At 32.7% G+C, this 16,033-nt stretch overlaps 1 protein-coding gene across 2 annotated transcripts in view; it reads left to right on the top strand.

Moving 5' to 3' along the window:
• Positions 1 to 16,033, top strand: part of CDH19 (cadherin 19) — a 95,482-nt gene that overhangs the window by 16,490 nt on the left and 62,959 nt on the right. For both annotated transcript variants that reach the window (XM_026496453.4, XM_057313348.1), the window contains exons 2-3: positions 5,556 to 5,857; positions 8,956 to 9,250. In XM_026496453.4, the coding sequence (XP_026352238.2) occupies positions 5,663 to 5,857; positions 8,956 to 9,250 (490 nt within the window). In that variant the 5' untranslated portion in view covers positions 5,556 to 5,662. The remainder of the gene's footprint in view (positions 1 to 5,555; positions 5,858 to 8,955; positions 9,251 to 16,033) is intronic.

The raw sequence follows: 16,033 nt of genomic DNA on the forward strand, positions 1-16,033 counted from the left end.
TGTAACACACATGAGGAAGATTTTAATTCATTTATAATTTCTCGATGCAGACACAATTGCTATCTGCATTTGAGGGTATAGTCTTTCAGGCCTTCTTTTCTGCACATGTCAACATATTTTTTCCTAAATTAATGGAATAATTTTCTTTGTATTTATTTCTTTCACCTAACAAAGTGTTACAACCGTATTTCCATATCATTAAGTAACTTTAGAGCACCACATTTAATGGTCGAATAACATTATGTTAATATGAATTTTGTAATTCGTTTTTATTTACTTGTTTCCTTGTTAACTGTGAGACCAATTTTCTGTATCTCTCCAAATGAATAGATTTAAAGTATTCAGAGAATTCCCAGTGTTTTTAAATTATGCAGTAAAACAAAAAGCATGGATAAATATAGGTGGGTTTACCTCCTAGAATAATGAAGTGATATTAGAATACTTCTGTAGATACTGGAAATAAAGTATTGCTTTCTTTTTGGTGTTTTTCTTTTTGCTTTATTTTTTTCTATGTTATGTATTTTCACAAGAACATTAAAAGAAAAATTTCGCTAAAGAAAAATATTTTACAGGTTTGACTGCAATCACACAAGAAAAATAAATGTAAGAAATAGTGTGTGGACATGCAAGGGCCAAATTAAAATCATTACTAACCTGGCAAAGATATAATGAAGTCTTATACAGATTAATTGCATCGCCAATTAATGAAGGATACAGTCCAAAAGTGTTTTAGCTAAATCTTCAGTACAGAGGCATATAGTGATTTAGCTTAGAAATAATGAGAAATCACGTTTTGCTAAGTTGTGGAAGGCGGAAAAAAGTGGGATACCAGATTTTTTAAAGTGATATTTTGCCAATGGGTATTTCATCAACTGGGATCTGTCTTTTCTCGTTGGGAATATTTTCACATTCGGGCTCAATTTTGTCAAGGCGCTTAGCACTGAACACAGTGCTCCTTAATCCACAAAGTCCTCTCCACCAGCCCAGGGATGAAATGGCACTTGTCGCTCCCCATCGTAGGGCATCACACAAATAGTGAACAGGGAAGGCTGTAATGCCAAAGGGCTTGAGAAGCTCTTACGCGGACGCTCGGACCTTATATTAGCTGTAGCACAATGCTTTTATTTGTGCCAGTAAATATGTAACATATATGTTTAACGAGAGTTTATAAATGGGACAAAGATGTTTTACATTCTACGTCTACAGAGAAAGAGTGGGCGCATGGTTTATTATAAATTTTGGTTCAGAAATATCGCTTCTTCTCACTTATGTATGCAAGCTCTATGCACGCACATTTCTTTCTATATTTCCTATTAGCGGTTCTGAGAAAGCCATTTAAAAGCCTTCGTGTATGGTGTCACTCTGAGGCTGCCAAGTTTCACTTGATTTTTAAAAAGATCACAAATAGGATTAAGTTTCTATATTTATCCCATCCACATTTTCCTAGCTTCAACTTTTATCTTCCTCTGCACAGACACCACATCCATCATTCTGACTTACTCTTCCCCTCCCCCCCCCCTTTTTTTTTTACCTCAAGGATCTTTAGAACAAGGGGGAAAAGGTGTTCTAAAAGGAGATAATAGAAAACATTTGATTATGTCTCGTTTCAAGACTGGTCCAGAAGTTCAAATGCAATTTCTGTATATTTAGTTAATTTAAATAAGGTGAACTATCAGTGGCAGATGCCATGCACTTTGTTAGATATCTACACGTTTTCGTTCTTCAGTAAAGCTCCATGCCCTTAAGATTAGATTTCCAGTCTTACTTCCACTGGTAAATAACTATTTGTTACTGGACAGGTCACTTACAACGTCTTAATATAAATTTCTTCATATGTGAACGTAATACATTAGAGAAAATTCATTTTAATACTAAAATTATATGATCCTATTTTTTTTTAAAGATTTTATTTATTTATTTGACAGAGATGTAGACAGCCAGCGAGAGAGGGAACACAAGCAGGGGAGTGGGAGAGGAAGAAGCAGGCTCATAGCTGAAGAGCCTGATGTGGGGCTCGATCCCATAACGTCGGGATCACGCCCTGAGCCGAAGGCAGGCGCTTTAACCGCTGTGCCACCCAGGCGCCCCTATATGATCCTATTTGAACATAATGTGTTGGTACATTTTATAAGTGTTATTCAAATATTAATATTATTTTGTAATCTTGTCTTAATAGCAATGCCACTTAATTTTATACATTATATACTTTGAAATAATATATTTTCAAGATATGTAGTGAAATATAGTTCACTCTACATTTTGTTTAATATTTATAAATATGCCTAGTACGGGCAATGAGATTAAATCTAACATGAGACACAGTATTAGTGTTTTTCCATATTGTAATATTATGCAGGTTTTCATCTGTACATTCACCTGACTGGAAAATATAACCAGGACTGGAGATATAGGGCAGAAATGCCACTGCTTGTTTCTCTAGGGCCCATTTCAGACAGACTAATTGATAGCATTTTTCCTTATTAGCCCAGACTGTGCCTGAATATTTCTCAGGCTGGAACTGCTGACAGCTGTCAACACTCTTCAATCAGAAGTAGACCATTATTTGAAACATTTTGCCTTCCCCTGAAATGTATGACCATTATAGACAATTTGGCATCTAGAAGAGTAAACAAAGCCATAATATTTCATAATTCAGACATACCTACTGCTACCATTTCACTCTGGTATTTTTATATTGAGGTTCAAATGAAAGGGTACTCCTTTCTGTTTTGTTATGATTTAGGATTGTAAAATAATGATAGTTTAACTTCTAATTTTAAATTTAATTGTAAAATAATTCAATCATATGCTTTATCTGAAAAAAAAATCTAACATATGGTAGAAGAATCACCCAGATTTAATGAGTGCTATTATTTGACATATTTACTTGAGATTGTTTAGAGGGAGAAAAATGAGACATATTTCTTTTTTTTTTTTTAAAGATTTATTTATTCGACAGAGATAGAGACAGCCAGCGAGAGAGGGAACACAAGCAGGGGGAGTGGGAGAGGAAGAAGAAGGCTCCCAGCAGAGGAGCCTGATGTGGGGCTCGATCCCATAATGCCAGGATCACGCCCTGAGCCGAAGGCAGACGTTAACCGCTGTGCCACCCAGGCACCCCAATATTTCTAAACCTCAATATTTAAACCAGTTTTTCTTCCTACTAACATGGTAATTAACATAATAAATTTTGTGTATCATTTTTCTTTTCCTAGACTTACTTTACAGAATTTATGTATGACAGCAGTCTCATGTCGCATCATCTTATAATTTTGAAACACTTTAAAATTGGTATTATATGGTACCCTGATTGGAACTTTATTTTTCTATATATATTTTTCAAATTAACCCAATTTGTATTTGCCTCACAGTGGACAAATTTGAAAGTTTCTCTAGATATAAAGCAGTTAAAAAAAAAATAGCTGTCAGTTTATAGATTCAACTTATTTTTAAATATAGTACATTTGGCCAAACTATTCCTCAAGATGATTGTCCAAATTTTCAATTTCATCAGCATTGTATAGGGGTTCTGTTTTGTTTTGTTTTGAATTCTCATCAATAGCTGATATTAAACTATTTAATGATTTTTGTCCACCATATTGATTTTTTAAAATACAGAATATATTGTTATTTTTTTCTTGTTTTAATTTATAAATTTAAACACAAGCGAAGAATAAAATAATAGCTATGCCAATGCTCATGACCCAATTTCAAGTATTAATTATCAAGCCTTTGCCTCAGTGGTTACCTGAGCTCCTACTGTTTCTGAAATGTTTTTAAAAAAATTCTAGACATCATGTTATTTCCAACACCAACATGCTTCCGAATACGTGACCAAAAGTAGGGTATGTTTTTATATAACCACAAAGAAACTTCTATAACTAACAAAATCCACGATGTTTTCTATCATCTCAAGATACTGAATTATCATATTGGATCTTCATAAATTCATAAAAAATGTAAATATAAAAATGGCTTTGTATAAATTAAATTCTAGACAATGTTCTTATTTTACACTTGTTCTTGTGTGTTTTAAATATCTTCTAATCTAGAACAGCATCTTCGCTAAAGCCCCTCACTTTTTTTCCGAGATGAATGAAAATATCATAATATAAAGTTGACACAAATGCGTTTACCCAACATTATAATTACACGTCACACCACTATTAGTGATAGTTTCCCATATTTATACAAAATAGCTTCCTCATTAAGACACTGAACTTGTTCTGAGTGTTTTCATTATATACTTGCTATCAAAAGGTATATTTTAGCAATTTCTAGACAACAGACATTATTTAAGTTCAGATATTCAACATAAGAATGAAGTTCTTCTGTAATTTTCACCTCATTTGAAGTTCTTCATGGCTTTCATTAAGTAATTATATAACAAAGAAAACATCTGCTTGAAGGAACACAGAGGCACTAGAGTATCCCCATTTATGATAATGTGTTCTTTCATAATTAGGTGTTTTTTAATGACTCTTTCTAAGAAGAGTCAAAGACCTAAAATATCTCTCAGTGGTTGTTCAAAAACATGTGGAGAAAATTTCAAAGTGAGATCATATTAAAAATTCCTAACAAAAACAGGGAGTCTGGCTTTTTGTTGATTATGTAGTATTAAACTACATTGTAGACCTAACAAAATTATTTTTCTTCAAGAGTCCCAAACAAACATCCAGTTCGGTTATTTGGAGGTGCTGGGACAGTGTAGTAAATGCAAAGCTATTCAATTTCCTATGAGGTTGAGAATTACCAGTCATTTCAAAGAGAGTTCGTATGATCAGTATCAGTTAAGTGGAAAGTTTTACATGTAAAATTCAGTAGTTGAAGCTTCTCTTTTAATATTTTGAAAATAGAAGATATCTTTTATATCCATCTTATATATTATAAACAGCCATTTTTACCTAGGGACTATATTTTTGTATTTATTTTCTAAAAATAGCATCATCTCTTTGTTAAGATGAAAAACATTTCTTTTCATATCTTTCATAATATTAAATGGTAAATATCTTGCATGGACTTTCTATTCACAGAGTATTTTATAACATCAGTATAACTGTTTATTAAATCCCCCAGGTTTCAAACTGAATTGTCATTTTGTCTATTTAATACCAGATCAAATACTGTAACTTGGGAAATTGGATTAGGAAACTTACGGCTATTTAGAAAAAATCAGAAATATCACATTTTCCCCCCTGGCTTGACTGTTGAGTTTTACCGAGATAGAATGGAAGATGTAAGCAGGTTAAATTAAAGGAAAAAAAAATCCATCTCAGTGTCAGCTGTCACTCAAGGAGATTGCAAGACCGACTTTTCAACCTTCGGGCAGATTTATGGCTACAGCTTATAATGGACAGTTCTTGAGTAGAAGTTTCTAATTATAGCATTCACATTATTGCCGAGCTACAAAATATAACTAGCTTAACTGGAAGATAAATTAAATGTATATTGTTGTTCCATTTTTATGAATGCAAAAGTTGTACCCTTACTTCAGCAATTATGTGAGAAAGTGTTATTTTTAAATGCAAAATTTTGTTTTGTTTCTTGTTCTTTAGGAATATGAAAGATACCTAAGACTTAAAAAGATTATAAAGGAACATACAGTTTTTGTTTGCAACTACTCGTTCCTCTGAAGAATACCAGTTGGAATCAAAAGAGCAGAATGAATTGTTGCTTATTTCTACCTTTTATGTTGGGGATTCCTCTGCTATGGCCTTGCTTTACAGCAATAGAAATCTCTACAACAGAGAAAGTTAAGCACCCAGCGGGTTCTCATCTCAGAGTGAAGCGTGGTTGGATGTGGAACCAGTTTTTTGTACCAGAGGAAATGAATAAGACTAATTATCACATTGGCCAGGTACTGATTTTATGAAAGTGTTACAGGAAGTAACATTATATAAATCTAAATGGATGGGTTAAAGAAGTTTTAAGGCATTTAATGAAATACACATTTTCTCAGTGGAACCCCCTAGAAAGCTTCAGACATCAGCCTAATTAATTGTTTCAGATTTTCAAGCACGTAAAATATTTGCAAAACTTGAAGAAGAAACGCTCTGATTTTCAAATATCACTTTTGTCTCCCATATGAAAATATTGCCCTCATTTATCAACATCTGGAAATCTGATGGTGTTATTTTTGGTAATGGATCAAAGCAACCACACTGAGAATAATAACGTTTACCAACAGTATTTAGCCTGATTTTCTATTATGCTCAGTAGGTGTTGATTTACCCATCATTAATTTTTCATGAAGCAGATTAATACCAAACCCTTTTACAGCTAAGTAGCTTCAAGAGCCTACACACTTCATTTGATTATGAAGTATAAAGAACAACTATTTTTATTTTCTCATAAGAATATATATATATATATATTTTAAATTTCCTTAATGAGATAGAACATTCCTTATTTATGTTTTTGGTTTTTATTATTACTCAATTTTCTTTAAACAGAGGTATTTACAATACCATGTCCTTTTCTGTAAGGATCTTTCTCTAGATGAATGAACCGAAAAAGTTTAACCGCTAATTAACTGGCACTAAAATTTAATTGGGCCCAAAGGGTGAAGCACTCAAAATTCATTAACTCCCTTTTCCTAGCCCTTCCAGGAGAGCTGCAGTATTAACATGATGTCCAGATTCCGAAGCAGTTCATCTATCCCATCCAGCAAATGTATATGTATATATTCAACCAAAGGCTCAGGTTAGGATCTTAGGCAAACAGATTTCAAACATTTGTGTATGTTCACTTGCCTGCTTTGAGTCACGTTTCACATCTCTTTATTCTCTAAGATGACTGCAGGTAAATCAGAGGCAGGATGGCACAAATGAAGTCCATAGTTAAGTGTCTGCTAGTTAAACTGAGTCTCTGTAGCCACATTTGCAGTGAACTCCACAGAGCACCATATGCTCTCCCATCAATGAGCGGGGTGACGGACTAACAGAGGCTGGTGACTTCTAGTGAATAAGGCTCTACAGGGAAGTGCATCAGTACAATCAGAGCAGAGACTACCTCCCCGGCTGACTGTCACATTTTCTAGTTTTTGTTTTTGTGCTCCGGGCACACCTCCTGTTGCCTCCTATCACATCATGATTGGTTTTGCCTATTTTTTTTTCATTCTGTAAAAATACTTACAAAAATATTCTAACAGATGTTTTCCCCTGAAACAATGTCATTAGTCTTAAATAACGTATAGATAACCGGTTTAAAAGAGAGTAATAATGAATATTTAGGTGTTGTAGTTAAATAGCTGGTAAAAATAAAATGTAGCTGATGTGACCAGATGACTTTCTTTTTGAATGTTTGTTAACAGAGATTAAGTTTGGAAAGTACAATTAAGTAAAAAATTAAAGGCATATTGATTTGCCAAATCAATAGTAACTGCCTAATTGAAAATAATATTTTTGAATAGAAATACAGAAAATATCATAATACAGAATTCATGAAATTAAAATGTGTTTAACTTATGCATTTTGTGACATTGAGACTGATGTTTTCAAAAATAAGTAAATATATGTATATATGTATATATATTTTTTTTACTTAAATCTGGGTCCTTAAAAAGATCAAGCTCACTGATCCATGAAAATTATACTGTACATATGTACTTGGAATACATTTATTTATTATTAAATTTGATTTATCATCATTCTAATATTGAATCAAATTTTCAAACTGTATTGAAATGATATTTGAAAAACATAACCATACCTTACTTTCATTTGATATACTTATTGGAAAGGACATTTGTTTCCCTAGATTTCTTATTAGTAAGTCATGGAAACTTCATTTTTATCTTATGTGTAATGAAGAGCTATCAAATTAAAAGAGCTATAACTCTTTTATTATCTCTTTATTATTAAAGATTTTATTTATTTATGTGATGGAGAGACAGCCAGCGAGAGGGAACACAAGCAGGGGGAGTGGGAGAGGAAGAAGCAGCCTCCCAGCGGAGGAGCCCGATGTGGGGCTCGATCCCACAACGCCGGGATCACGCCCTGAGCCGAAGGCAGATGCTTAACGACTGCACGACCCAGGCGCCCCATCTCTTTATTATTATTCCCAATCTTTTTCTTTCAATGAATAGCAGTGTTATTCAACACATTATTAAAATTAGTTGTTTTAGATATCTTCAGATATTCCACCCAATCACAGAGAAATGTATTAATTAGTCCATTGTACCTTGAGCTATCAAAAATGTTATGAATTTGTTTAAGATTGTATTTCTTTGGTTAGCTTTGTAAATTTTCAGAGAAGCTCTTACCTGTTGTCTAAATCATAAACCTATACAAAAACCATGACTCTGTGAAAGTTTTAAAAATTTTCAGTCTCTCTTTCTCTGTATAAATGATTATATCAATAATATATATATCACAATGTTATGAGGATTAATTGAGAAATCATATATAAAGCAACTTGTAGATTTTATGGCATGTTATAAATGCCAACAAGGATGGCTGAGGCTCTCATTATCTTCTCAACATGCTCCCTTATTTCCCTGTTAATATTTTCATATTTCCTTTGTGTTTTTAGCCTAGAGATAGAACATTACTGTTTATTATCTTCCTATCTGTTTCTAGGTCCCAATCTAATACAAATATTTGAGAGTATGGTTTTAGTGACCAAGAATGTAATCATAGAGTAAACATGAACCAACTTTGTTGTGCATAATTTATGAAAGGTACTTTGTTTTTCAATTATTGTAGTTTCTAATTAGAATAATCTATTTAGAGTAATAAAATTTATATAGTGATTTATGCTGAAATTTCAGACTCCTCTGCTTGATGATAGAATTTAATCTTAAAATTAATATTTCACCTGATTTAAAATACTATGGGAATTACATGCAGTTATTAACTTGGGGAAAAATTAACAGACATGAAAATAAAATCGTTAAAATTGATTTGTCCATTTAAAGATGTCTAGAAACTAAATTATTCCTCTTTGTACTTGCAGCTAAGATCTGATTTAGACAATGGAAACAACTCTTTCCAGTACAAGCTTTTGGGAGCTGGAGCTGGAAGTATTTTTGTCATTGATGAGAGAACAGGTGACATATATGCCATCCAGAAGCTTGATAGAGAGGAACGATCCCTCTACACTCTAAGAGCCCAGGTAATAGACAGCACTACTGGAAGGGCTGTGGAACCTGAGTCTGAGTTTGTCATCAGAGTTTCGGATATCAATGACAATGAACCAAAATTCCTAGATGAACCTTATGAGGCCATTGTACCAGAGATGTCTCCAGAAGGTATTGCATATTAATTTACATCAAAGATATATTAACAATGACAAAAGATTTAAAACTTTGAACTTATGTTTTGGAAGTGAATTATTTAAAGTTCAACACTTGTACTTCCTTCTACAAACATGTTGAGTAAAATATTTTAAAAAATAGAGGATCACTTAAATTTTGTAAACAGTGGTACTATATATTAATACGTTATTTGTCTTGTTAAAATATCTCAGTCTTCAAGGCAATAAAAAAAAAAGGTTAAACATGTATTTTTTAGGGATGCCTGGGTGGCTCAGTTGGTTAAGCATCTGCCTTTGGCTCAGGTCATGGTCCCAGGGTCCTGGGGTCCAGTCCCTCATTGGGCTCCCTGCTCAGCGGGGAGCCTGCTTCTCCCTCTCCCTCTGCCTGCCACTTCCCTTGCTCATGCTCTCTCTCTCCCTCTTTCTCTCTCTCTCTGACAAATAAATAAATAAATAAATCTAAAAAACAAAAACAAAAAAATGTATTTTTTACTGATTTTTAAAATTCTTTAGCTTATTCGCTTACTAGTTTCTCCATTATAAAAATGCATTTTCCAAAACAAGATATAATTTTGTATCTTACAAAGGCACATAAGGTCATCCTGAAAAATATGCATGTTTAAGTAGTAGAGGGCAATTTATAAGACACAAATACTATATGCATCAAAATCATGGAACATAAAGACAAAAACCAAAGTGGTTGAACAGCTGTGTGCAACTGTATTTATTTTCAAAGTTCCTTTCAATTCCAATGTTATTTTTATAAATATTTTAAATATAATGCATGCAGAAGCAAGTGCTTTCCATAAGATATAAGAACTGAATGCATTGAAAATCAGAAATGTCTTTCTAAAAGGAGGAAATTATGGTGTGGCTATGCAAAATTTGTTCATTCATTGAGTCAGAAAATTTTGATAGCACAATATATAGTAAAATTAAGTGCATAAAATTTACTTAAGTGTGATAAATTCTATTCCATAATGGTCATTTTAAATTATGCTAACATACTTTAAAATTGCTTTACCTAAACATTTGATTTATTAGCCACCAAATCTAAAATTATATATTCTATTGTGTATTTTCCTGATTCTTGTTTTTTAACATTCTAGGAAGCAATTTAAAGACTTCTTTCTACATGTTTTGAGAACATAGGTCTTTATAGCATAAACAAACTTAGCTGTGAATGTATATCAGGACCAGTTATCATTAGATGTAAATGACACATTTTTATTGTTCTATTTGGTAGTTGGGCAGAATTCTTCCCACTCCATCCTGCTCCTCATTCACTTTCTCCTCCTACTCCTCTTCTTTCTTAAACAGCTTACGTTATGGACCTAACATTTAAAGAAAATTTTTTGAAATGTAATTTTGGAGGTAATTGCTAATATGAAACTTATGTTTTAGTTATATCACACAAACAGTAACTATTTTTAAATAAGGTGATGTTTGATACTGTATGTATGAAAGTGTTAATTATGGGTGAGGTATGATGATGATTGACTGGAGGAAGTGGGGACATTTTAGGAGATGATATTTGAAGTTGACTACGAAGAGTCCAATCATGTCATGTTCTAGGAAAATATTCCCATACAGTATGGTGAGGATTGCATATATTAATTATTAATGTGGGAGTTATTGTCATATAGCAAGCATGTAGGCATGGCTATGGATGAGATCCCTTGGCAGAGAATGTAGGCAGAAAAGAGAAAAGCATACAGGGTGAGTTGACTGTTAAGCAAAAGGGGGTTGACTGCTAATTTATAATGATTGAGATTGGCCAGTGACATAGGAAAAGAGAAAGACATGAGAAGGGATTTTGAAAAGGAAGAGGTCCTCCAACTGTGTGAAATGCTGCTGTGAGGTTGAATAAAATCAAGAAAGTGTAGTGACTTTTGATTTGGGAAGTTGAAGGCTCCTAGTGATTTTGGTAAGAGGAATTCAGTTGAATTTATGTGACTGTGATATTTTAGAGATTATTCTGTTGCATGAATGGATGGAAAAGAGGGGGTTATAGTGAATTTAGCCAACTTTAAAAGATATTATAATATAGGGAGAAAATAGAGATGTGGGGCATTAGAGATAAAGGTAAAGAGGATTTTTTTGCTGTTATCATTATTTAATCATTTATTAAGATGGGAAAGTTAAAAGCACAGTCATATACAATAGGCAATGATCCAAAAGACTATTTTTGAAGAAAATTAGGGGGCTATCTATAACTGCTGGAAAACTGTTCTTGAGAAAGGAAAGACCCATGGAATCTAGATCAATAGTAGAGGAGACAGATTCAGATAGGTTAACACTTTGGTTGATAATAAACCAGTTAATAAGTGATTATTTCTGTCCATTAGGTATGAGACAAAGGCAATAACTGAGAGCAAAGGGGTGGATTTTTAGATTTAGAAGAGGAGGTACTCTATCATGTAGAGTTGGAGAGTTGACCCACAAGCGTATTGCAGTATGTGCAATACAGTCTTTGCATCATGGCATCAAGTGTAGCCACAAGACTGTTGTTGATTCAACAGAGATCACAAAATATTGTTTTGTTCTGTATGGTATTTGACTAGCACAGATCTCTTTGCTTTGCAGTTATATATTAACCTAGTTAATCTGTGTAATTCAGTACATTGTGTGGGAGTGCCAGTCCGAGTTCAGGCCTTGTATGGAATCGTACTAAAATCAATAGGATTTTTTATTCCTTTCCGTGGGAGGAAGTGGCCAACAGAACAATAGTCAGCTGTTACCAGAAGTGTTATCTTATATGGAGATAGAAGAATATCCCCATTGTTCTGTCAACTAGGTATAGATGGTTTCCATCTGAAGCATTCCTTTAATTGACTTTGCTTTGAAAAAATCAATTATATGTGATTTTTCTGTTTTCCCCATCTCAATATTTAAGTAATGAATAATATGAATTATTTTACCTGAATATTTACTTAGTGCTCATGTTCTTTCCATATCATTGCCCTTTTGTAGGTTCATGGGTGTTAATCTTGCTTGCAAATACCATACCCACCTATCTTATCCTTTACAAAGCAACAAATGCAAACATTTTATTCTCTGCTATCTTAAATATTATGCATTGTATTGTAGTCAGCTATCAATTATTATATTTGAATCTGTACTTTGCATGTAGAATTTTGTAGAGTACTGAAAAGAATCTCCATTTGAGGATGTCATCAGAAGAGAAAACCAAGAAAACTATGAACTACTTGTTGCTTATTAAACACATATTTATTTACAAGTAACAGTGGGCTTTTACTGATTGCATTTATATTTAAAATGCAATTACTTCCAAAACTAGAAATACCAAATAGAATTGAGATAAAACATTGTTTTTCCACTTGTTGGTCTGGAATTACAAAATTATTATCTCTCTTCCACACAAAAATATAAGGTCTGTTAGGCTAGGAATCACACAGTACCTGAAGTTTGTGATGATTGAGTCAAAGAATGAGTGCCTGGATGGGTGAAAAGCTATGTAAGTAATTAGATGAGGTTTTGGAGATGAACGGAGGATACTGGTGGATATAAAATTCAGGGAGGCTCTGTGGGTGTGAGTTGAGGCACATAGTGACCTAAAGTGCTTCAGGCTGTCTCGGAATAGTGATTCCTCAATTATAAAATTTCCCAGTGCAGAACTTCTAGAAATATTTAAATTTCTAGAAACATATAACCTACTGAGACTGAATCATGAAGAAACAGAAAATCAGAGCAGACAGATTACTAGTAAGATTGAATCACTAACTAAAAACATCCAAACAAAAAAAGTCCAGGACCAGTTGGCTTCACTGGTAAGTTCTACCAAACATTTAAAAGAAGGATTAATACCAATCCTTCTCAAACTCTTCCAAAAATTTGAAGAGGATGGAACACTCCCAAACTTAATTTTACAAGGTTGGCATTACCCTGATACCAAAACCAGAGAAGGACACCACAAGAAAACTACAGGTCAATAACTCTAGTGAACACAGATGCAAAAATTGTCAACAAAATTTTAGCAAGCCCAATTCAGCAGCACATTAAAAAGATCATATACCATGATCAGGTGGGATTTAGCTCCAGGATGCAAGGGTGGTTCAACAAGAGCAAATAAAACATGATATACGACTTTAATCAAATAAGGTATAAAGATATATAATCTCAATAGATACAGAAGAAAATATTTGACAAAATTCAGTATCTTTCAGAATGAAAGCTCTCAACAAGTCAGCAATCCCACATCTGGGTATATATGAAAGGAAATGAAATCACTATCTTGAAGAGATAGCTGCACTTCTGTGTGCATTGGAGCATTATTTGCAATAGATAAGACATGGAAACAACTTAAATGTTCATCATGGATAAATAGATAAAGAAAATTTAGTATACACACACACAATGGCATATTATTCAACATAAAAAAGCATGAAATACTGCCATTGATGACACATGGATGGACCTTGAGGGCATTAAGCTAAATGAAATAATTAAGACAGAGAAAAACAAATACTGTAAAATTTCAGTTATATAATTGGACTCTAAAAAAGTTTAACTCGTAGAAACAGAGTAAAGTGGTGGTAGCCTGGGACTGGGAGGTGGGAAAATGATGAAATGTTGGTCAAAGGGAACAAAATTTTAGTTATAAGATGATTCAGGTCTGGGGATAAAATATTTGGTATGGTATTCTTAACATTACTGTATTACATATTGGAAAGTTACTAAGACAGTAGATTTTAACTGTTCTTACCACAAGAAGGTAAAATTATAATTATATGAGGTGATGGAGGTGTTAACAAACCTTATTGTGATAATCATTTCTCAATATATTTGTGTATATCAGCTATCACATTGTACACCTTAAACTTACACGACGCTGTGTATCAGTTGTATCTCAATAAAGCTTGGAGGAAAAAAAACTCACTTTAATAGTATTTACCATCAAAATAACAAGTCACCCATTATAAAAAAAGAGATTGAATTCAGTTTATGTAAAACACGTGCAAATTGAGATGTCACTTTTTGAATTCATAAATTTAATAAGCATCAACACTTAGCAGCGATTTCTCTGAAAAATAAAAATCCTTATTTCTTAAAATGCATCAAATTTGAAAATTATAGTCTATAATATGTCTTTGGACATGTGACTTGAAGGTGACTGAGTTTGGGATGGATTACTCTTTGTATTTTCTCTGAACATATTGTTTGCTTTCTTAAACACAGTCTATTTATTTGACTTAAATTCTCTCACATTATGAAAAATAGAGATGTCAAAAATACAACACAAGAATAATAAGAATGACCTAATTTTCAGATGATGATAGAAAAAAAAATTTGAAGAATATTTTGTACGTTTAAGGTGACAAGTGGGAAAATGTCATCTGTTTCTTGAGTTTTGCTTGGAGGTTCTAGGTTGTAAAATAATTGCTTCTCAAATATAAACGCAGGAGATATGGGCCAATTAGTCTCTGTAAATAAATAATGATCCTCAAACTAATAAAATAAGTGCCCAGTGTGAAAGAATGAGCAGATCCACAGATTAAAACCTTATTTCTGTCATGAATTTGATTTCAGAAAATTATAATTTTACTAAATTATCTAAAATTTTGTATCCGTTTTAGTGTCACAAAAATCAGACACAGAGTGTAAGTCAAAATAATATTATTTAATTTGGGCTTCTTTAAGCTTGACCATAACACAATTCAACATCCTCTCAATAAATTTGTTGCAGCATCATCAAAGTGTACTTGTACTAAAACTGCATGTAAAAATAGCCAGTCTATTCCACAATTTATAACTTCATTCTAAGAAAAGCCTGTTTAATATTTTACCACTGACCTTAACACACAAAAAATTACATACTAAAATAAATGAGTCATTTTGAAACCTACAGTTCAGATCTTGGCATTCAAACATGTATTAAACCAGGACACACTGTTTATTTAGTATTCTATATGAATGGAAGCTTTACATACAAAATGTCCTTGTCACAGGTTGCTGACTTCTCTATTGCCTGCAGGATATCTAAATTAGTCTGCATATCAAAATTTATCACTCTTTTACATTTTTATGGATGCCTCCCATAATCACTAGAAAGAAGATAAAGCATTTGGTGTGAAATATGAGATATCATTTAATAAAGTTTTGTTACTAATATTAAACTTAACATTTAAGTGAGAATCATTCAGTCCTCTGTAATACTTCTGGTTAGTACTAAAATCCATATAAATCAGTATTGATGGAATTACACTATTCTTACATTAGGTTTTACTCTTGATGTGAGAATATGTCTAATGTGTTGGGAAATCACATTATTCATGCTGTCAATAATGCTTTTGAGCTTCAAAAATTTAACAGTGCCACAGTATAGTTTACATGTGGTTTCTCATATGCAATAAATATTTTATCTTACACTAATATACCATTATCTTACTATAATTTCGTAGCTTGTGTCATAACAAATGAAGTATATCGGCAAACTGCAGTTCCCAGTTCCCATGGTTTAGACTTCTAAACTATGATTTTCCTCTCAAGAATTTGGTACAAGTTTACATCCTGTGTTACTTACATAATAATAAGTTTTTGTCATATAGTATTGCTGACAAAATGGGTGAAGTCAAATATTGTCTTAAACTTTTCATAAAGTCCTTTTCCAAAAAATAGCTTTGAAAATTTAGAATCTACCTAAAAAGACAAAACTGATTTTAAATTTCCATTTATGTAGCAGTAATATAGGCAAGTAATATCAACCATCAATGTAATAATAGAACCCAGAGTTATTATATTAAATGTTACATTTGTA

This window comes from Ursus arctos, unplaced genomic scaffold (assembly GCF_023065955.2).
Source record: "Ursus arctos isolate Adak ecotype North America unplaced genomic scaffold, UrsArc2.0 scaffold_17, whole genome shotgun sequence".
In the NCBI taxonomy this organism is placed as follows: Eukaryota; Metazoa; Chordata; class Mammalia; order Carnivora; family Ursidae; genus Ursus; species Ursus arctos.